At 40.3% G+C, this 22,829-nt stretch overlaps 2 protein-coding genes across 3 annotated transcripts; one reads left to right on the top strand and one right to left on the bottom strand.

Annotated features, from left to right (window-relative positions):
• Window positions 1-2,521: 2,521 nt before the first annotated feature.
• Window positions 2,522-8,302, top strand: pex11b (peroxisomal biogenesis factor 11 beta). Its single transcript, XM_030146737.1, has 4 exons — window positions 2,522-2,938; window positions 4,469-4,584; window positions 4,652-4,853; window positions 7,906-8,302. Exons 1-4 carry the CDS (start codon window positions 2,883-2,885, stop codon window positions 8,294-8,296), a joined length of 765 nt encoding a protein of 254 aa, XP_030002597.1. The 5' UTR covers window positions 2,522-2,882; the 3' UTR covers window positions 8,297-8,302.
• Window positions 8,303-13,149: 4,847 nt separating this feature from the next.
• ilf2 (interleukin enhancer binding factor 2) lies at window positions 13,150-21,774 on the bottom strand. Of its 2 annotated transcripts, XM_030146732.1 has the most exons (14): window positions 21,643-21,774; window positions 21,127-21,186; window positions 19,760-19,802; window positions 19,572-19,676; window positions 19,398-19,475; window positions 18,234-18,336; window positions 18,012-18,077; window positions 17,398-17,514; window positions 17,173-17,251; window positions 16,764-16,851; window positions 15,138-15,199; window positions 14,941-15,055; window positions 14,734-14,824; window positions 13,150-13,540 (listed from the first exon to the last, which is right to left on the bottom strand). In XM_030146732.1, the coding sequence occupies exons 1-14, from the start codon at window positions 21,645-21,647 to the stop codon at window positions 13,389-13,391; spliced, it is 1,164 nt and encodes a 387-aa protein (XP_030002592.1). In that variant the 5' UTR covers window positions 21,648-21,774; the 3' UTR covers window positions 13,150-13,388. The 2 variants fall into 2 exon arrangements, with proteins under 2 accessions (XP_030002592.1, XP_030002593.1); XM_030146733.1 differs by lacking the exon at window positions 21,127-21,186 and having other exon boundaries at window positions 21,643-21,744.
• Window positions 21,775-22,829: the final 1,055 nt, after the last annotated feature.

The raw sequence follows: 22,829 nt of genomic DNA, 5'->3' as shown, positions 1-22,829 counted from the left end.
ATTTTCACTGGTACCAACAAATATCAACACATCACAGGTGTTCTTAAATCCTTGCACTGGTCACCTGTTAAAAGGAGCTGATTTCCAAATCCTGCTCCTGGTGTACAGACCACTACACGGCCTTGGACCCCAGTCCATCACAGACATGCTCATCACTTCCACCCCAAAAAGAACACTTCAGCAGTGTCAACAGGCAGGGGCAACTTACTCATCCCTCACACCTGATCCAAGAAGGGGGGGGGGGGGGGGGGGGGCAGCTCTTAGTGTATATGCCCCACAAAAGTGGAACACCTGCCTGATGCAGTTAGACTGGACACATCTGTAGACATTTTTAAAAACAGGTTGAAAACGTACCTTTTTTCAACAGTGTTCTGTTGAGTTGTGTGTGAGTATGTGCACGTGTGAGTTTAAGTGTGTGTACATATGATTGCTTACTTACACTTGCACTCTCTTTTTACCTCCACCAAGGAGGTTATGTTTTTGCCAGTGTTTGTTTGTTTGTTTGTTTGTTTGTCTGTCTGTCCGTGTGCAAGATAACTCACAGTTATGGACGGATTTGGATGAAAGTTTCAGGAAATGTTGACACTGGCACAAGGAACAAATGATTCCGTTTTGGTGGTGATCTGATCTGCCTTGGTGGAGGTCTGCGCTCTCCAAGTGCTTATCTAGTTTATGATTGTTTTTTATGTTATATACCTGTTGTGAAGCACACTGAGTCTGCCTTGTGCATGAAATGTGCTCTATAAATAAAGCTGAATTGAACTGAACTGAATATGATCCATCTGCCATAATGTGGAGTTGGACTGAAGGAAAATCCAGTTACATTATTGGAATATGATGATGGGAATATTTCAGAGTAAGCAGGGAGGACTCTGCTGTGCATCCATGTGTCTCCCCCCTATTCCCCCCTCCCCCAATCTCTCTCTCTCTTCCTTTCTCCCTCTCTCTTTAACCCTTTATCTGCTCATGTCAGTGGTCCATCCTCTACAGTCAGGGTCTGCTCCAGGTTTCCACCTGTTAAAGGTAGTTTTTCCTTCCACTGTCACCAAGTGTTTACTCTGGAGGATTCTGTTGGTGTCTGTGAATTGGTTTAAGAGTCTGGTTTAGACCAGCTCTAAATGCAAAGGGTCATGAGATCACTTTTGTTATGATGTGGTGCTAAATAAATAAAATTTGATTGATTGACTTTAAGTGTCCACTAACATACAAGCTACTGAAATAAGTTTTAACCCTTGTGTCCTCCGGTTACCTTCATGGAAAAAATGTACACGCACTAAACAGCTGCTTTAAAATAATCATACATCAATATTTTTTATACCCCTGCCCACCCAGTGATATACCAGGAATTCTGTCCGTCCTTCCATCCATCTGAGATTTTTGTCTAAACGATTTATTGGATGCTATTCACCCAGTTCTTTTGAAATTTGACACACCTGTTCTTTACCTGGGTGCCCCAGTGGGGCAGTGGTTAGCACTGTCCCTCCCAGCAGAAGGTCCTGGGTTTGACTCCAACACCAGCTGATGGGGGTGGGGTGTTTCTGTGGGGCGTTTGCATGTTCTCTCCTGCTTCCTCCCACCATCCAAAGACATGCACTAACAGTTTTTGTCAGTCTCAGTTGATCTGAATTGCTACAGGTGTAAATGCGATGAACTGGTGACATGTCCAGGGTGTACCCCACCTTCACCCACAGGTAGCTGGGATAGGCTCCAGCACTCCACGACCCTCTGGAGGATGAAGTGGTTCAGAAAATGAATGAATGAATGTTCTTTACAATTTTTGCTTTTTTTTTTTTTTTTTTTTTTTTTTTTTACACACAAACACACACCCTCTAAATCCATTTATCTTCCACATTCATGGGGGGGGGGGGGGGCACCTGTAGGTAAATCTGCCATTGCTGGATATTTCTGTTTCAAATTCGTTCATATTTCAGATGTTCTGTTGTGTTTCTTTTGTTACTGAAGCTTCCAAAGATGTTACAGTTTGCACTGCATCTTCAAACAACTTAAGTGTACACTGCAGTCAACGTTTTAAAAAGCTGAGCTCATTTATGTACACAAGTTTTACATTTACAACATAACAAGTCACTTACCAGTTTACCACATGACAAAGAGTAAAATCACGGACTCATACTTTAAAAAATGACACTACTGTATATATATCCACTCTAACTTTGAGCTTCAGCTTTACCTTCAATACTGGAAGATCATTTTTAGTCTGTTATGAAGTGTATTGTCATTATGTACAGCTTAACATGAAATCAACATTTGGTGTTTATTATTATTATTATTATTATTATTATTATTATTATTATTATTATTATTATTATTATTATTATACACATAAAATGCTGCTGTTGTGACATTGTAAATCTTTTTGTGCGCTATATGTCCTCCAGTCCAATAGGAGGCGCTAACAAAACAGATTATATCTGATTAATTAATAGGATGATTATGAGACGTTAATGTGTTGTTACGGAGGGAGGCGGAGTTTGTGCATGAACACTTTTTTTTTTTTTTTGTGCATGAACACTCATGCATCTTTACAAACTAGAGTGGACGTAACATTCATTTTACAGTGACGCACGACGGCACCGTCATGACGTCACAGGAGGACGTTCCTCTCCACCATTTGGTGTCGATGCTAAAAACAAAGTCAAACAAATATCTGGTGGACGGATACGGAAGTAAGTGGGATCTAAGGAAAAGCAGGTGGGATCTAGTGTGGGACTGAAACAGATGAAGCTGATGTGAAAACACGGAGACACCGAGCACACTGAAACTGAAGCCGAACTTCCGTGGACCGGGTCCATCTGGATGACTGTTAGCATCATTAGCATCAGCAGCAGCAGGAGGAAGAGGCTCTGACAGAACCACACACAAACATGGAGTTCTGGGTTCGGTTCAACGGCCAAAGCCAAGCCAAGGAGAGGCTTATCCGGTAAAATACAGACTTCATGAAGCACACACGGGCCTACAGTAGACCCCAGTACCATGAGCCCACATCAGACCTGAACCACAGCTGCAGGTTTAGTCCGGTTTACTTTGGTCCGCCTCCAAAACTTTAACTAAATGTCTGTTCTGCTTAAGCTGAGACTACCCCGGGACTGTCTGCACTGGTGGGGCTGGAGGGGGTGTGTAGTTGGTCTGGAGTTGGTCTGTTGTTATTCTGTTATTGTAGTTGGTCTGTTGTTGTAGTTGGTGGTCGGTAGTTGTAGCTGTTGGTCTGTTGTAGTTGGTGGTCGGTAGTTGTAGTTGTTGGTCTGTTGTAGTTGGTGGTCGGTAGTTGTAGTTGTTGGTCTGTTGTTGTAGTTGGTGGTCTGTTGTTGTAGTGGCTGGTCTGTTGTAGTTGGTGGTCGGTAGTTGTAGTTGTTGGTCTGTTGTTGTAGTTGGTGGTCTGTTGTAGTTGGTGGTCGGTAGTTGTAGTTGTTGGTCTGTTGTAGTTGGTGGTCGGTAGTTGTAGTTGTTGGTCTGTTGTAGTTGGTGGTCGGTAGTTGTAGTTGTTGGTCTGTTGTTGTAGTTGGTGGTCTGTTGTTGTAGTGGCTGGTCTGTTGTAGTTGGTGGTCGGTAGTTGTAGTTGTTGGTCTGTTGTTGTAGTTGGTGGTCTGTTGTTGTAGTTGGTGGTCTGTTGTAGTTGGTGGTCGGTAGTTGTAGTTGTTGGTCTGTTGTAGTTGGTGGTCGGTAGTTGTAGTTGTTGGTCTGTTGTAGTTGGTGGTCGGTAGTTGTAGTTGTTGGTCTGTTGTAGTTGGTGGTCTGTTGTTGTAGTGGCTGGTCTGTTGTAGTTGGTGGTCTGTTGTTGTAGTTGGTGGTCTGTTGTAGTTGGTGGTCGGTAGTTGTAGTTGTTGGTCTGTTGTAGTTGGTGGTCGGTAGTTGTAGTTGTTGGTCTGTTGTTGTAGTTGGTGGTCTGTTGTTGTAGTGGCTGGTCTGTTGTAGTTGGTGGTCGGTAGTTGTAGTTGTTGGTCTGTTGTTGTAGTTGGTGGTCTGTTGTTGTAGTGGCTGGTCTGTTGTAGTTGGTGGTCGGTAGTTGTAGTTGTTGGTCTGTTGTTATTGTAGTTTGTGTGTAGTTGAAGTTGTTGGTGTGTAGTTATAGTTGTTGGTCTGTAGTTATAGTTGTTGGTCTGTAGTTATTGTAGTTTGTGTGTGGTTGAAGTTGTTGGTGTGTAGTTGTAGTTGTTGGTCTGTAGTTATAGTTGTTGGTCTGTAGTTATAGTTGTTGGTCTGTAGTTATTGTAGTTTGTGTGTAGTTGAAGTTGTTGGTCTGTAGTTGTAGAAGCAGGTGTTTTCTTCAGGTGTTAGTCTCCATCCAGCTGGTTTGGGCACAGGTCCACCCACTCCCGGTCCAGATCTGGTAGAGGTGTCTGCTGTGTCCCTGCTACTGTCTCTGGGGTTTGTTGGGGTTCCTCTGTCCAATGGGACTAGACCTGTGTTAGGATGGAGCTGAACGTGTTCCCCCTGTGCTTTGTGTTCCCAGGGCTGCCCAGTACACCTGCACTCTGCTGGGCTACGCCGTCCAGAAGGGTGGAGCGGGGACGGAACTCCATCAAACCATCAGGCAGCTGGAAGCACACATGAGTCTGACCAGAAAGTGTAAGTGTGTTTGAGTTGTGTTTTTGATACGACGGAGCTGAAGGACTGATGAGGGTTTGTTTGACAGTGCTGCGTTTGGGGAACTCGGTGGAAGCATTGGAGGCGGCGAAGAGGGCCATCCACCTGTCCGACAGCGTCCTCCGTCTGTGCCTGACCATCAGCCACCTCAACAGGGCCATGTACTTCGCCTGTGACAACATCCTGTGGGCTGGAAAAACAAGCCTTATCCCCAAACTGGACCAGCACAAGTGGAGTCAGAGGTCTTTCAGGTGAATGGAGTGACTTTTCTGCTTTATGTATTTACATTGTAAGAGGCTCATTGATACAACTCTGCAGAATTTGCCATTACCTGATTTATGAATAATGAAGGACAAATAGAGCAATGTTAAAGAACCATAAAGTGGTCAGTAGCAGCACAGCTTTCAGTCTTATCAATTACCTGAAAACCTCGTACTTAAACCCACAGTGTGTATTTTAAAGCAGAAAATAGTATAGCTGACAACATCAACAGCATACATGGCAAATCCATCATTTCTGTTAAATCTGAGAACTGGTTGTTCCACCCGTGGCCTCAACAGCTGCAGTCAGGCATTTACAGTAACTGTCATTGAACCTTCTACTTCACTGTGGAGGAGTTAGGGTCACTCTGTTTTACTGAACTGTTTTCATTCATCCACATTGGAGGGTTTTTGATGAACAGCCTGTTTAAGGTCAGGTCACAGCATCTCAATCAGATTTAAGTCTGGACTTGGACCAGGACTCTCCTACACCTTCAATCAATCAAATTTCAATTACATTTATTTATATAATGTCACATCTTAACAAAAGTTATCTCATGACTCTTAACATTTAACCAAGACTCTTAGGCCAATTCACAGACACCAACAGAATCCTCCAGGAGTAAACACTTGGTGACAGTGGAAGGAGAAACTACCCTTAACAGACAGAAACCTGGAGTAGACCCTGACTGAGGAGGACGGACCACTGACATGAGCAGATAAAGGGTTAAAGAGAAAGGGATAAAGGAAGAGACAGACAGAGAGAGATTGGAGGAGGGTGGGAATAGGGGGAGATGCATTCAATTCAATTCAGTTTTATTTGTAGAGCCCTATATGACAACAAGGTTGCCTCACAGGGCTTTACAGAATCAGTTGAATGTGAAAATAAACAACAGTGAAATAAACAGTGGATGAAGGAAATGGGTTAATGTCCCGGGCATCCCCTGTCCTTAGACCCTTCTTCTCGGCAAAGAAGAAAAACTCCAAAAACCCAAGTGGAAAAAGAGAAACCTCAGGGAGAACCTCAGTGAAGGACAGATCCACTCCCATGGACGGACAGAATGCACAGCAAACTGAACTAGAACTGTTAAAAACTAGAACAGCTGGTGTTTGTATAAGTACCAGTAACTAGAACAAACGTCCATAACTGTTAATACTAGTATTACTGCAAATACAAGTACTAACAGTGGATATACTACTGTTGCATCTGTTAGTACAAATAATACAAACCTCTACCGTCTATGGAACTATATAATAAACACTATCACAACTATATGGATAAATGAGTGATGACGATGCAGGCAGGAGAGAAGCAGGAGCACAGCAGCAGATCCAGAGATGATCCAGGGAAAACCTGTGAGGATGTAAACCTTCACCTGATTTTTCAGTCTGTTCAACACCCACAAGTCTTGAGGATCATCCAGATGATTTTTGGTAAACATGAGTCAAGCCTTTGTGTTCTTTTTGGTCATCATTGGTTTTGACCTTTGACCTCTCCCATGGATCCAGCTGTGGCCTTGGATTCCCTTTTGTCTGTTTCTTATGGTTCAGTCCTGGACACTGACCTTAACTGGTCCAGCTGAGGCCTGCAGGTCTCTAGATGTTGTCCTGGTTCTGTAGTTCTTCCGTTCTTGCAGTCCTGTTGGTGGTCCGTCTCCTTTGAAGGTTCTCCATTGGTCCAGGTTTTCTCCATTTGTGGATCATGGTTCTCACCCTGGTTCCAAAGCCTTAGAAAGGCTGTTAACCCTTTCCAGACTGATACATGTCAATGACTGTTTCATCTGTTGTTGAATTTCTTTCAATGACACGATGGGTTGGTGTTTTTAGACCTTTTATCCTACTTCACTTTGTCAGTGTTCTTTGTGTTCTGTTGAAGTTATTTCTTGATTCAACTGGTCTGGTACTGATCAGATGGATGTGGACACTGGAATTGAACATTAAAAAAATAATAAAAATGTGGTTAATCAAGGGTAACGGGGGGAAATAACTTTTTCACATAGGACCAGGTAGGTTTACGGATATTTTATTTTTTTTATTAATTTTATTTATTTATTTCAAACATGCAAAGAAACAAAATAAAACAAAATGAAGAAAATTAAGACAAAAACAATATAACATTTAAATGAACAGAATCTATCTTAAAGTACATACAAGTCTGAATTTTGCAAAAGGAGTTGGAAGAAGTCTAAACTTATTTAATCCAACCCCTCAGTGCTTTTACACCTTTATCACTAACTTAATACAACAATCAAACAATACAATTTTCCTAATATCAGCATCGAGCCATAACAAATCCATAATGCAGTAACTGAATTATACACAACAAAATGTTCATGGCAGTCCAGTCATACAAACAGACTCAACAATTCAACAGTTTTCTTCAATAATTCCAGCAGATTTATCAATGACATCATCCATAAACAAACAGCCCTTATTGTCATTATTAAATACTGGACCTCTCAAGAATCAATTCTTTATATCTTTTTTAAAACTGAATTATGTTTGATATTTGTTTTATCTCCACACACAGTTTGTTCCACAGTTTGACTCCACAGATGGTCATACAGAAACTTTTTAACCTAGTGCGTACTTTATGAATCTGTAAGTTAAATTTTCCCCATGAATCATGGGGATCATACTGTTCCTTAATAAATGAAATCACATTTAAAAACTGCATTTTCTATTAACACAGGTCACCTGTGTTTAATATTATAATTTATCTGACTAGTATTTATACTAGTTCATTCTACTGAAATGACCACAAGTAGAGTTGAAACACTAAATGTGTTTTTTTGTGCTGTAAACTGAATTATCAACGTTAGTAATAAAGTGGATAAAATATGTGAATTATTTGGAAAATCAAAGTCATTTTGTGCCTTCTGCCCTCTACTGAAGGAGACTCTGTTCATCATCTATTTTGTTTATCATCAGAACTTTGTCTTTGGGATGGTTTTCTGGTGTGTGTGATTTGCATGAGTGTGTGTTTGGCAGTTTTACTACTTCTACTTGATCCTGACTTGGAACGTTTTGTTTCCATCATCAGGTATTATCTGTTCGCTCTCATCCTGAACCTAACTCGTGATGTGTATGAGCTTCGTCTCCTCATGGAGTGTGAATCACGTTATCGAGCCACCAAAGCCTCTTCGTCCCCGTCCAGCAGCGTCTCGCCCTCAGACGACCCGTCCAGCGCCGCCGTGGCCCCATCCATAGCATCAGCGTGGCTCCAGAAACAGCTCCACCTGCTGGTCACAGTGCTGTACAATAACCCACCGCTGCTGCTGGACCTGCTCAAGAACACTTGTGACATATTCATCCCCCTGGACCGACTGGGCATTTACAGTACAGGACCAGGGGTGGTGGGAGCCTGTGGTCTGGCCTCCTCTGTTCTGTCCATTCTAACTATGATCCACCCCTGGCTCAAACTCAAGCCCTGAAGAAACGCAAACCAGACACCACAGTCCACCAGAGGCCACCACAGTCCACCAGAGGCCACCACAGTCCACCATACTCCACCACAGTCCACCACAGTCCACCATATTCCACCACAGTCCACCATATTCCACCACAGCCCACCAGAGGCCACCACAGCCCACCATAGTCCACCACAGCCCACCATAGTCCACCACAGCCCACCATATTCCACCACAGCCCACCATATTCCACCACAGTCCACCACAGTCCACCATATACCACCACAGTCCACCATAGTCCACCACAGTCCACCATAGTCCACCACAGCCCACCACAGTCCACCATATTCCACCACAGTCCTCCACATTCTACCACAGTCCACCACATTCTACCACAGTCCACCACAGTCCACCATTGTCCACCAGTCCACCACATTCTACCACAGTCCACCACAGTCCACCATAGTCCACCAGTCCACCGCAATCCACCACATTCTACCACAGTCCACCACAGTCCACCATTGTCCACCAGTCCACCACATTCTACCACAGTCCACCACAGTCCACCATAGTCCACCAGTCCACCGCAATCCACCACATTCTACCACAGTCCACCATATTCCACCACATTCTACCACAGTCCAACACATGCCCCAACAGTCCACCACAGTCCACCAGTCCACCGCAGTCCACCACATTCTACCACAGTCCACCATATTCCACCACATTCTACCACAGTCCACCACAGTCCACCACAGTCCACCAGTCCACCACATTCTACCACAGTCCAACACATGCCCCAACAGTCCACCACAGTCCACCAGTCCACCATATTCCACCACATTCTACCACAGTCCACCACAGCCCACTATATTCCACCATAGTCCACCAGTCCACCACAGCCCACCATATTCCACCATAGTCCACCATAGTCCACCAGTCCACCACAGCCCACCATATTCCACCATAGTCCACCATAGTCCACCAGTCCACCACAGCCCACCATATTCCACCATAGTCCACCATATACCACCACAGTCCACCATATTTCACCACAGTCCACCATAGTCCACCACAGCCCACCACAGTCCACCATATTCCACCACAGTCCTCCACATTCTACCACAGTCCACCACATTCTACCACAGTCCACCACAGTCCACCATAGTCCACCAGTCCACCGCAATCCACCACATTCTACCACAGTCCACCATATTCCACCACATTCTACCACAGTCCAACACATGCCCCAACAGTCCACCACAGTCCACCACAGTCCACCAGTCCACCACATTCTACCACAGTCCAACACATGCCCCAACAGTCCACCACAGTCCACCAGTCCACCATATTCCACCACATTCTACCACAGTCCACCACAGCCCACTATATTCCACCATAGTCCACCAGTCCACCACAGCCCACCATATTCCACCATAGTCCACCATAGTTCACCACAGTCCACCACAGTCAAATTCAGAATAATATGAATATTGATAATTTGTTAAATAATAATGGTAGATCATTATTTCGAGGCAGATTTCTGGTCTTGTTGCAGCATATTTAAACTAATTTAATGATCAAATGTTTCCCATTAAACATGAATGAACACTTTGGAGAACGATGGACTTTTCTGAGTTTTTAGTGACAGTGCTCTGCAGGTGGATGAACGTGCAGAGTTTATCGGTGTCGTTCTTCACTCGGTCTAGTTCTGTGTCCATCTGAAGACGTTCAGTTGTGTTTTGCTGTGGTGTCTTCTCTACTGTTCCACTTCTGTTGTAACAACATGATCTTTCAGTTCTGGTTTCTGTTCTAGACTAACCAAATGACCCATTTTATAAGAAACCACGTGTCGGTTAAAGTCGGGTTTTCATCCAAATGTTTCACAGCTTAATTTACCAAAAATCTGTAGAACTGTGGAATCCATCTGTTACTGTGTTAGTGTGTGTGATGTAACGGTTCCTTTTAACATGAGTCAGGTTATAAGTAACTGCTACTAAGTCATTAAATTGATGTAATGACTTCATTAATATAATATGTTACTTTTGAATAATTTTCTAGCAGATGTTTTCGTTTTTATGCAAAAGTCAGTGCCTGTCTTCGTTATCGTGTTTCTTTAAAAAGCCTAAAAATCCAATAATCTGTATTTTAGGCCTAACAACACTTCATGTGGAATTCCCACAAAGTTTGTGCTTTTATCAGAAACGAGGAGCAAATAATAAAAGATGAACTACGTTTGAAATTGCATTGTTTTAAACTTTGACTCTAATGTATTAACATATCTAAACATCACATATTCCAGTAAAGACAGTATTTGATATATTTGTGATCACACTTTTCTTATTGTCATTATCTTCATGCTGAGCCACCTTTGATACTTTCAGTTGTCATTACAGTTCAATCAATCAAATTTATTTATATAGTGCCGTATCATCACAAAAGTTATCCATGACACTTTACATTTAGAGCTGGTCTAAACCACACTTAAAGGAGTGATATTTAGCTTTTTTTAATGGAATTCTTTCTTTTCCCACATTTCCCTGTGGTCTCCATAAACTGTAAATCAGGGTTCTCAAACATGCGTCCCAGGGGCCAAATGCATCCCGCCAAAGGTTCTAATCTGGCCCATGGGATGAATTAGCAAAGTGTAAAAATTCCACAGTCCAGGCTGTGGAACTCATTTTAGTTCAGGTTCCACATACAGACCAATCTGATCTACAGTCAAATAACAGCAGAAGAACCCACAAAAAAGAATGACTGCAGATTTTCTTCTTGGTTTGATGTGAAAATAATAATATTACATTATGCCTATAAATAATGACAACTTCAAATTTTTCTTTCAGTGCAAAAAATAACATTAAATTATGAAAATGTTTACATTTACAAACTATCCTGTAACAATAAAATATGAAAAACCTGAAATTTCTAAAGGCAATTCAGCCCAATTTGAACTCTTCTGCCTGTTCCTCAGTGTTTAGTGTCTTTGTAGATCTGATCCAGAATGCACATGGAGAAATGATGAGGCAGAATATTGTTAAAATTGCACTTATTTTTCTTAAGAAATTTCAGTTTCTTCAGGTTATTCACATCTTTTTTGTTATAAAAATAAGTATTTTCATAATTGAATGGAATTTTTTTGCACTAAAACAAAGACAAAAATAGGACCAATGGCCCTGTATCTTACCGGCCAAATTCAAAGCTTTGGGAAATGTATCCAGATGCCCTTTATTCTCACCCAGTTCTGTGTATTTATTCTATTACAGAAATAGTCCATGTTTTGCTCATATTCCAATCAGATCTGTAAAAAATTCAAATTCCAACTTGATATCATTGATACTGATTTATGGGATCAATCCACTTCCTATCTGTTATAGTGGGAACATTTTTCAAAGTGGCACCAAATCCAGAATCAAATCTGGATCGAAATAATTTCAATCCATTGTGTTGACATCATCATACAGAAGCTGTCTGAAGTCAGTCAGAACTGGAGTTTGGGAGAAGAAGACGATTGAAATGTTTTCCCCATAAGAGCCCATGTTAAATTTTCCGTAAGTTCCCGGATCCAGAAGAAGATCCTGATCAGCATGTGGACATTATGTTTGGGTCATCTCCCCATCAGGACTGGACTGGAGACATTTACACTGGAGATCATTTATATTTACTGAGTTATTGCATCCATCCACTTCCTATCTCTGATAATAGGGACATTTTTCAAAGTTGCACCAAATCCAGAATCAGATCCAGATCCAAATAATTTCACTAAGTTTTGTTGACATCATCATAAAGAAGCTGTAGACCAAGTTTGAAGTCAATCGGAATTGTAGTTTTGGAGAAGACAATTGAAATTTTTGTAACGGACGACGACGCAGACGGACGCCGCATGACGACAACAGCTCACAGGGTGTCGGCCGGTAAGCTAAAAATTTGGAGTTGTCATTATTTATAGGTTATTCTGTTATTATTTTACTGGTCCAGCCCACTGCAGATCAAATCGGGCTGAATGTGGAACCTTAAAGAACATGAGTTTGAGAGCCCTGCTGTAAATGCTCTGCTTGGCTCTGAATTCTTCATTCAACTCCACAGGTCCATCTTCAACCTGTTTCTGACACCAGAAAGGTGGTTTGGAGCGCTGGCCCTTTAAATGCACATGAGACACTTCAGGCCCCGCCCCCTCCAGGTCATTGGCTGTGCTGCTCTGTCCCGTTCAACCAACACCTGAACATTTGAGGTAATCTGCTCAAAGTTTGGACATATTTTCAGTCTGGACTACAACCGCTGATGACGACAAACAATTATGTTGAACCGGAGAAATGTTGGTCTGAGGTCTGGACCTGATATGTGCAAATGTCATGATGTAACTAAAACATAAATTAAGAAGGAATTCAAACAGGTTGTAGAAATTCACTGGATTTTTGCTAAAATAAATCTAAAGATAGTTTAGCAGCAGCTGGAGGGTTCAAGTTCAAACTATCTGAACTATTAGGGTCCAAATACACAGAAAAAACCACAGACTTCAAAGAAACCTGTTTTCAGATGGAACCTGCCTACGGTCCAAACTGACGTAAACCGACCTGTGACGGTTCAGACCTAAATGTATGTGGTCCACACTGTGGACAGGTCAGAACCAAGCACCAGCTGGGACCAGGTTTAAAATAGAAGAGTGAAAACCTTCCATCGTATCACTGATGTTTGATTGAACTGTCGCTGCATACTCAGAGTAACGGCTGCTTCACTGACTCAGCTAAACCAAAAAACAGCCAAACGTCACTTTTCAGGTTTCAAACCAGTCTGATGAACCGACGTTCAACAACAGCCCCGAAGTCAGAGACATTTCATACGACACAATACGCTGTACTATTTAATAAACAAGACTCAAGTTAAATTTAAAAAAAACATTTAATTCAGGAAGTTCCTGTTAATAATACAAAGTGGATGTAAAAACAAAGTTCAACGAAAACAACATGACTACTAACTGGGACTGGAACAGCTGATGCACTTCTGTTTTTGCAGCACCTTTAACTCTTCTTGGAGGCTGTGCAGACGCTGAGGCTGGTGTGTGTGTGTGTGTGTGTGTGTGTGTTCCTGCACATCCGTCTGCTTCAGCCTGGCCTCCTCATTACTCCTGGGTCTCCATGCTCTCATCTTCTCCGTCTCCTCCTTCATCCAGAGCCTCGTCTTCCTCCTCCTTCCTCTCTGGAGGTTTCTCGTACGCCTTCTCTGATGGAGTGACGATCACCCCATCCCATGTGGACATTTCAGTGGCCAAATCTGCAAAAACACAACCGTCAACCATCTGTTTCCACATGTCCTCATGCTTGACCATAGATTTAGATTTAATATGACTGAGTTAGACTTTCAGTATTTGCTCATTTTCTTACCAACCCACATTTCACCTGCTCATCCTGTCACCATCTTACATTTCTTATTTACCATTAACAGTGTTGTGTGGAGGGTGGCCCACAGAAAAATATTCTACAATTTAAATACATTTAAAACATAACTGTTGCATTTTAACATCAGCTAAACTATACCTGCACCAGTCTACTTCAGTTAGAATTAATAATATTATTTATTACAGAAGGGGGTAGATGGAACTAATGTCAAACACATTCTTCATAACCTGTGATTTTATTTGTGTTTATTTTACGTCAGTTTTTAGTTTGTTTTAGTCAGTATATCATTGCCAGGGCCACAGATTATACTGGATGTACTGTGTGTATTGACATTTGGTGCTGGTGGATTGTAATCAGCTTTTACTGAAAATTCAGAAAGAAGAAACAGGAGCAAAAGAGAAAAAATGCACAGTAATTCTGCTGTAATTCTCCCCCTGGTCTTCAGACTGCGTTCAGTAGTAGGGCTGTAAGAAAATATCGGTTCTGCAATATATAGCGATATTTAATTTCCCGATACTCTATAGATATTTTTAGGTATTTATTCAAAATGCAGATATTGTGGAGGTTCATTTTTGTTTTTTGTTTATATTTTATTTATTATTATTTAACACTCTTATTAAATAATGTTAGTTCCTTTGTTGGGATTGCACAAAAATACTGTTCTGATTTTGGTTCTGAACTAATAGAATATGAACAGGATCTGAAACTGTAATGTCTGTAAAACTGAATTTCAGTTTGAACACAGGAGCATTTTGTGATAGAACATTAGATCCTGTTGGGATCAAATAAAAATGTGTTTAGTATTTGCGCAGATTTCTGGTGTAATTCAATTCTTCCAGGAAATAATCTTTTAAAAAAGAAATAAAACCCATAAAAAAAATTGCCTTTTTAACAGTATCATGATATATCGTATCGTGATCCTTGTATTGTGATTTGTATCGTATCGCCAGATTCTAGCCGATACACAGCCCTAATCAGGAGTGTACAGTTGTGTTTTTACAGTACATGGATGATGTAAGGAGCTGAGAAGGGACACATGTGACTCCAGTGTAGATGAGATGGTCTTACAGCTGGCATCGCCCTCCAGGCCCAGGATCTTCCTGTAGCCTCCGTGAGACAGAACCCTGACCAGGGTCTGGGCTGTGAAACACACCATGTCCTGTACACACGCACACACACACACACACACACGCACACGCACACACAACACCATTATGATGCAGTGAACCGTTCAGAAGTCAACACCACTTACAGCAGCAGTAGAAGCAGACGTACCTGCTGCTCCAGAGTCATGACTGTGTGGACTCTGAAGTTCCCGCTCTCACAGGGGTCTGTGATGCCCACCGACCCCGGCAGAAACAGACCGGCAGCCAACATCTGCAAACAACGCCTTTACACACAGGACACACACCGTCAAACACAAAGGTCAGGGGCAGGTTTCATGGAGTGACTCCGAGTGGACGGGAACCCACCTATAGGCCACGTTTAGGGACAGGGGCTGCCTGGACGGATTATTCATCACTGCAGAGTGGCCCTGAAACACAACAGCCTCCAGTTCACCCACATTCCAAACAGGAACACATGTTCTTGATAAAAAATGCTCAAATCAGTCACTGTCTTTAATTCACAAGATAAATGTCAAATATTTTCTTTCATGCTTCACCCATGAAAACCCAGCACTACTTTTGTGGCAGTTCTAAAATATTTTTTTCTCCATATTGAATTTTTCTTAAGTGATTTATCACCATTTATTGTAATATTATCCGCTGTATTTTGTGTTTTTTCAGAGAAAATCAGGTATTTTCCTATATTTAATTCACGGATTGTGTAGACGTTCAAAAAAGCTCAGATTAAAGTTGAGGGTTATACATATAAGAACAGAGAAAACTGAAGTAAAAGTGACTTTTTCAGTAAAATATATCATTAACTGAACATAAACCCAGTGTGTCCATCCACTGTCATTGATCCAACTCCATGGGTTTTACCGGGGAATCAATGTTGTAGAAGATGACAGTGTTTCCACGGTAACTACGGAGCCTCTGAACGTCCAAATGGGTCATATCTGATGACCATGAAAAGATGAAGAACTGTATTTTACACCAATTATTGGCATGGACTGATAGAATTAGTGGTTCAGAAGTTATTGAACATTTTAGACCAGTGAACGCCTTTGGTTTCCAGTGTCTGTTTGGATTTTTATTGGTTAAAGCAGTGTTTTTCAACCTAGGGGTGGGGACCCCACATGGGGTCGCCTGGAATTCAAATGGGGTCAACTGAAATTTCTAACTGATAAAATTAAAAAACAAAAAAAACAAAAACTTACTAATAAAAAATATATGGTGAGTTGACAGAGACAATCCCTTCCCATAACAGACATGACAAACTGTGAGTGTGAAACTGCAGCACTGTGGTTCTGTTTATCTGTCAAATGTTCACTGTGGTCAGTTTCAGATGCTGCAGCTCTTTAATAATTCATAGTTTCAGTTCTTGTTTGTTCAGTATTAATTGTCCTCCTTGTAAATCACAGCTGGACTGACTGGACAGATCCTGACCAAGGAAAATAAAAGTCTCCCTTTGTGCAGTAATCTACACCTGGATTTACTGCCTCTGTCCACAATAATATACATTATATAGACTAAACGTTGTCTAAAACTAATGTTTATTTGCAACATAGTATAGCAAACTATTACATGATCAAAAACAAATTAATTTTAGCCACAAAAAAAAAAGTCTCAGTTTTGAATGTTTGGGGTTGCCAGAAATTTGTGATGTTAAAATGGGGTCACAAGCCAAATAAGGTTGGAAACCACTGAGTTAAAGGAAGATTTCTGGTCCTGACACAACACTGAATAAGTATTTGTGATTTTAATTTAACTGTAACAGAGGTAAATGATGACAGAAATGTCATGAAGGATGCAACAAGACAAAATAAATGTAGAAGACACAAGATTTTACACATGTGTAACTTGTGATGTTATTTATGATATAAAATGATACTGCCATCAATTTCATTCTGGTTCTATCAGTCAGCCCCACCAAGTACATTTATGTTTAAGGCTTTAGATGCAAGAAGATGTGAAGCTGAAGTATGGTCTTACCAGCAGATCCAGGATCCACGGGGTCAGGGGTTCAAACCCAGGGAAGCGCAGCCTTAAATCCTTCAGGAGGCGGATTAGCACTTTGACACTAAAGTTTGAACATATGAAAGAGTCTTGGCTGAAACAAACCCATTACAGAGACACAGCACAACATGTCAGACACTAAAATGCTAATAAAATGCATAAGGATCCCTACAAAGTTAGACTTCAATGGGTCAAAGAGGATTTATCTGCTATCTGTGCTATTGCATCCTTTTAAAAACTGGATTCTTCAGAGAACACATATAACATGAAAAGGGGAAAAACTAAAGCATAGTTTATTCATGGTCAAGCAATCACTGGAGCTGGTAAAAAAAAAAAAGAAGAAAAAGAAAAAAAGGCTTGATAAGCAATAAACGAATTGTCTCACGTTGACTGAGAGGCGTTTTCCTCAAACCAACGGGCATGACGAATGGCAGCCAGAGCACTCTGCAGCACCTTAATATCCACTGGAGAAACAAAAGCAAACACCATCAAACTGGCACCATCACTGGTGGAAATAGAAAGATTACACTATAGTTGACCATTAAAATATTTTTTAATTATTAAATCAACTGTATTTTTTGTCCCAGATGTGTTTGTCATTAGCTCTTACAGTGCAGCTCAGGGTCCAGCTTGCGCAGGTTTGGTGGGACAGTGGTGATGAGGATCTTAACCGTGGCGTCTGCTGAACTGATCTCAAAGCCCGTCTCATTGGTCAACATGGTCAACACTAAAGGCAGCACACACACACACACACACACACACACACACACACACACACACACACACACAGAACATGGAAACGTTACTGACCACGTACGCATATCGAACACAGAACTGCTCCAGTACCAGCTGCTGTCAAAAAATGTCAACACTTAAAGGAGCTAATCTAATGAGTAAAAGTACATACAACATGCATAGAACTGTAACTTACAGTAACGTTCAGTTTCATTTCAACAGCTTGGATGGAAAATGCTAGAATACTTGAAACACACTGCTTAATTTCACCTGCACTGTGGTAAACACACTCAGATTTTCATGTTATTTAACCACTGAGTGTGTAAAAATGTAGATTAGCTGATGAAAATAAATTTGTCCCATGATTTGTAATTGTACTTTTCTTTCTGTGAAAATGGGAAAGTTGCACAGATGAAAATGTTTTTTTAGAACCAGTTGAAATGACTCCATTTTGCCATTTAAGGCCTGCATGTTCAGACAGTGCTTTACCTTCAGTGGGGTCCTGAGTGCGAAGGGTTTCCACTACTTTGTTGCCCAGAGCAGCAACTGCCTCCACTTGAACAGAACAAAACATCATCATATCACCATGAGTTGGAGCCTAACCATGACACACTGAGAGAAAACACACATCACCACAGCTCACACTGCCTACTGGCTGCAAACACCTTCGTTATGACATCATTTGATGTCATAGCGGCCGGTGTCACTTACATGTCGGAAGGATCTTGAGGATCACGACCAGGTCAGCGACATTATGTCCTGTTGTCATTGTTCCCTTCTTATAAGAACCAACCTGACGCACCTCCTCGATTTGCTAAAAGAACATGAAGGTACATATCATTAGTATATTTTTTAACTAATTAGGTATAATAATAACTTAAATATATTACCAAGTCAAAGAAGTAAAAAAACATGCTGATATTGGGTAATTTTTCACTGTAAGCCTTTGGTACTTGCCTTAATGCCAAATGTATACTTTTAATGCATATTTAGACTGTATTTGACTATAAACCACATCCTGGAAATGCTTTAGTAATGTCGCATATGCAAGAATTAGGGTTCGTACATATTTTTAAAGGTCAAATTCAAGCACTTTTAAGGGTCATTTTCCAATTTTTCCAACACAGCACCTTATCACTGGGGTAAAATACATATCTACAAGAATACATGTACACATATATTTTTTCCCCACTTTTTATCACAATGATGTACATTGTATTATGCTATAAACATCTAAAATCAAAGGAGAACACAAAGTTTTATCTGAAAAAAGGGAAGCCACTTGGCTTTGTTCAGGTACACTCACACTGAGACAAAGATAAAACATAAGATAATAATAACAAGATAGACATGTACCTAGTGTCTACCTGAGAGCACCAGTCATTTTCTTTTTTGACATGTATCAAAATGTATCAAGAAGCTGATGAAGAAGATGTATGTAAGAAGCTTTGGCTTGTCCTCTAACCTTGACCTAACCAAGTTAACATTAAAAATAAATAAATCACATCACAGAGTTATGCTTGCAAGCACGTGAACAAAAATTCAAGCTCTTTTCAGACCTTGAAAACATAACATTGAAATTCAAGCATTTTCAAGGCGTTCAAGCATGTGTACGAACCCTGGAGAATGAGGTTTATGTTTGTTTACACTTAGAGCATGTTTAACAATCAATGTTGGTGTTTCTGAAAATATTCACACATCACACTGATGCTTCTTCACATGTATTGTCCAATGTTTTAGTGAAGTCTGAGCATTCTGAGCAAATACGAAATAGTACAGATTTAAATAAGTTGGGTTGAAACAGTATTTTTCTGTTCAAAATATTTGCATTCCTGATAACAAACTGCGCCTTGCAGATGTTATTTCATTACTCACCACTTCAAAGTTTCCAGGTGCAACAATCAGGTTGTCAATGACATTGTTGATCTTTGTCACCAAGGACAAGATGGAGGACTAAACGCAGGAAAGTGAACATAAGATTAACACACCACATGAACAAAACACAACTGAATGACACAGAATGGGGTTAGTGTGAGAGTTGGACCTCACCTGTTCAGCAGGTGTTGGACTAAGGTCCTGGTTCCTCTTGAGCAAACACTCGCTGAACGCCGACTCATCAGGGGCAGGTTTGACCCTGGGAAAGGCCATCTCACACTGGTGACACACAACACAAACAACAGTGAGTCCAGCACAGACACACACAGGCACACACCAATCCAAGCTGTCCTTCTACTCACCACATAGAAATCAAAGGGGATGTGTGGGACAAAAGGTCGATATCTAAAAAACAAGGCAAGTTTAAGAGTTTATGCAAAATATAACATTAATTAACAAAACTTGATGTGAGGAAAAAACCTTTTCACAAATCTACACTCCTGAGAGAACTATCGTAATGAAGAATAAAACCCTCCCTACCAGTATGATGAAGGGTGGGTCGCTATGAAGAGAACCCCCCCATGAGGAGGTTCTCTTCATAAAGAAGTTGTGGTGTCATCATTTATCTATTAATGTAAATCTGTTCACAGGTGTAATGGTGAAATATGATCCAAAGCTCATCACCTGATACTAGCCATGTCCACATCCTTATAGTGACAGATAACCTATTAACACATTTATTTTAATGGGTCAATAATGTAAAGCGCTTTGGGTGTATAGAAAAGCGCTATATAAATCCAATCCATCATTATTATTATTATTATCATTGTTATTAAATTCAAAGCGCAAATAATTTTTAAAAATTACCCAATGGAAAAACTTGTCGTCTTACATTTAGATGTATATATATAATTAAAACGTAATTATCCATTATCTGTCTGAATTTTGACATGACAAAATATGAAGTACTTACTCCTACAATTAGGGTTGTTAGAAAACATCGGTTCTGCAGTATATCGAGATTTCATTTCACAATAGTGTATCAATATTAGAAAGTACTGTATCGATTTTTTTAGGTATTTATTCAAATGCAGATATAGCAGAGGTTCATTTTTTTTGTTTTTCTTTATGTTTTATATCTTATTTATTTTTATTTAACACTCTTTTATTAAATAATGGTTATTTCAATCATCCTAAAAGCATTTTTTACCGTCTGGGAGGCAGATGTTAGTTTCTTTGTTGGGGTTGAACTCAAATAATGTTCTGAAGTTAGTTATGAACCAATAGAACATGAACATTTGAACAGGATCTTAAACTGTAATGTCTGTAAAACAGAATTTTAGTTCGAACACAGGAAAATTTTGTGATGTAGCATTAGATCCTGTTGTGATCAAATAAAAATGTGTTTGGGATTTGTGAATTCTTCCAGGAAAATTTTTTTTTTTTTAAAACAAACAAAAAATTGCCTTTTTAACAGTATTGTGATATATTGTATTGTGATCCTAATATTCTGATTTGTATCGTATCGCCAGCTTCTTGCCAATGCACACCACTACCTAGAATCTGATAAATGGATGATATAAATGGAGGTGAACAGAGGTAAATGACCCTCCTACGAGCCTGGACTATGACAGCAACACTGCCTTTAATTCTACACCATAATATTCCTCGTCCTAACACCATGTCCTGGTTCAGTGTAGACAGATAAACAGACAGATGCTTCACTCACCCCTGTACCAGTCCTCCTCGGGACCCGAAGCGGCCCCCCCGGCCCCGGCCGCGGTCCCCTCTGGACACAAACACAAGACTGTTATAGACCACAATTTATCTGACAGTCAAACAAACCTTAGACATTCCAGACGAGACATTTACAACCCCACACGACCTAGTTAATTGAACCTTCTGATCATCCATATAACCAGAAAAATCCAAAATGGACGACTCCATTCATTCATTCGTTCGTTGTTAGCGTGGTTTGACGATACTACCCATCAAATTAGTCAGTCAAAACAGACCTCTGTCAAAACCTACACTTCCGACATGCTAACATGGTAAACCACTCTTTTATAGCTGAATACGGTTAGTAACATTATTGAACAGAATCCGAACAATGCAGGCTGTTAGCATCAGGCTAATGGAAGTAGCATGGCATCGGCACACAGCAGAAAGAGATAAATACTAACACTTTTACACAAAACGGTGAAACACATTTAGATTTAATGCACGGTGTGTTAAATAAAATTACCTCATTGCGTAAGACGTTTTGGTAAATATAAGGTTAAACTATGGGAGAAATGTAGTCCGTCTCTGTGTCGACGGTGGCTAATGTTGCTAGTGTTGTTGCTACTGCTACAGCTACTTCCGGTTGAGGTCCCTCCTCTTCCCCTTTGGGTTTTAATGGCGGTTGGAAAACCAACACAAAAGAACATTACTGCCGCATACTGGACTGGAGTTAGAAGCACAGGACGTTTACCAACGACATTAACATACTTTCATACTTTGATTATTAACCCTTTCATACATGACGTCCACATTTGTGGACACAGTTTAAACTCACTTTCCAAAGGGTTATAAAGATAATATTCTCCAAACCACATGGGGGCAGTCTGTATAGACCCTAAGAAATACAATGAAAAAAAAGTATCTTAGTTTTAGAATTTGGATGCTCCGTGATCTCATAAAGTTAACCTCCAAAGACCCATCTATGGGTTTACTGTCTGTTGGAGGACAAGAGTTTCACAGCTTTAAAAAAAACAAACAAAACAAACCAACAAAAAAACTGTCCACCACAAAGGACATTCCATAAAAAAATAATTTTAAAAAAGCATTTGAAAAAACTGTTGTAACATAATGTTTCCAATGTCTGCAATTATTCAGTTCTGAAAAAAAAAAAAAAAGCCAAAACGTGTATATTTGTATATTCCTGGGTATCAGGAGGTTAAAAATCTTGATACTTTTTTCATAATTCATGCATGAAAGGGTTAATATTGATGTTTCTATGTCCAATTCTCATGAACAGGACATCTTACAGCTGTAGACATGTGTCCCAATATTTATGTCCATAAAGTTTAGGAACATCAATATTTCCTTAAAGTTTAATGTTAGATTTTTCTTCTTCGGTGAGATGTGATGAAAGTAGATGGTTAGTTGTGGTAGAAAATTATTATTCAGAGCATGAAAAATATTTTAGAAATTTAGAGGAAGAACATTTAAAATCAAAGTCAAGGATAAAAAAAGTCAGCATTGAAAGAAACTAAGTAAAAACTTAACATTTTGGAAGTAAAGATGAGAATTTAAACCAAACCACCCAATGCAATGATATTTATTGAAAAGAAACACCTGAATTCAAAGTGTCCAATACTTTTGTCCATTTGTGTATGAGTTAGGCAATTAGGCTAACGATAAGCAGTATGATGAATAAAACACATATTC

Source organism: Sphaeramia orbicularis, chromosome 11, assembly GCF_902148855.1.
Source record: "Sphaeramia orbicularis chromosome 11, fSphaOr1.1, whole genome shotgun sequence".
NCBI lineage: Eukaryota > Metazoa > Chordata > Actinopteri > Kurtiformes > Apogonidae > Sphaeramia > Sphaeramia orbicularis.
This window is presented reverse-complemented; position numbering and strand designations above follow the sequence as displayed.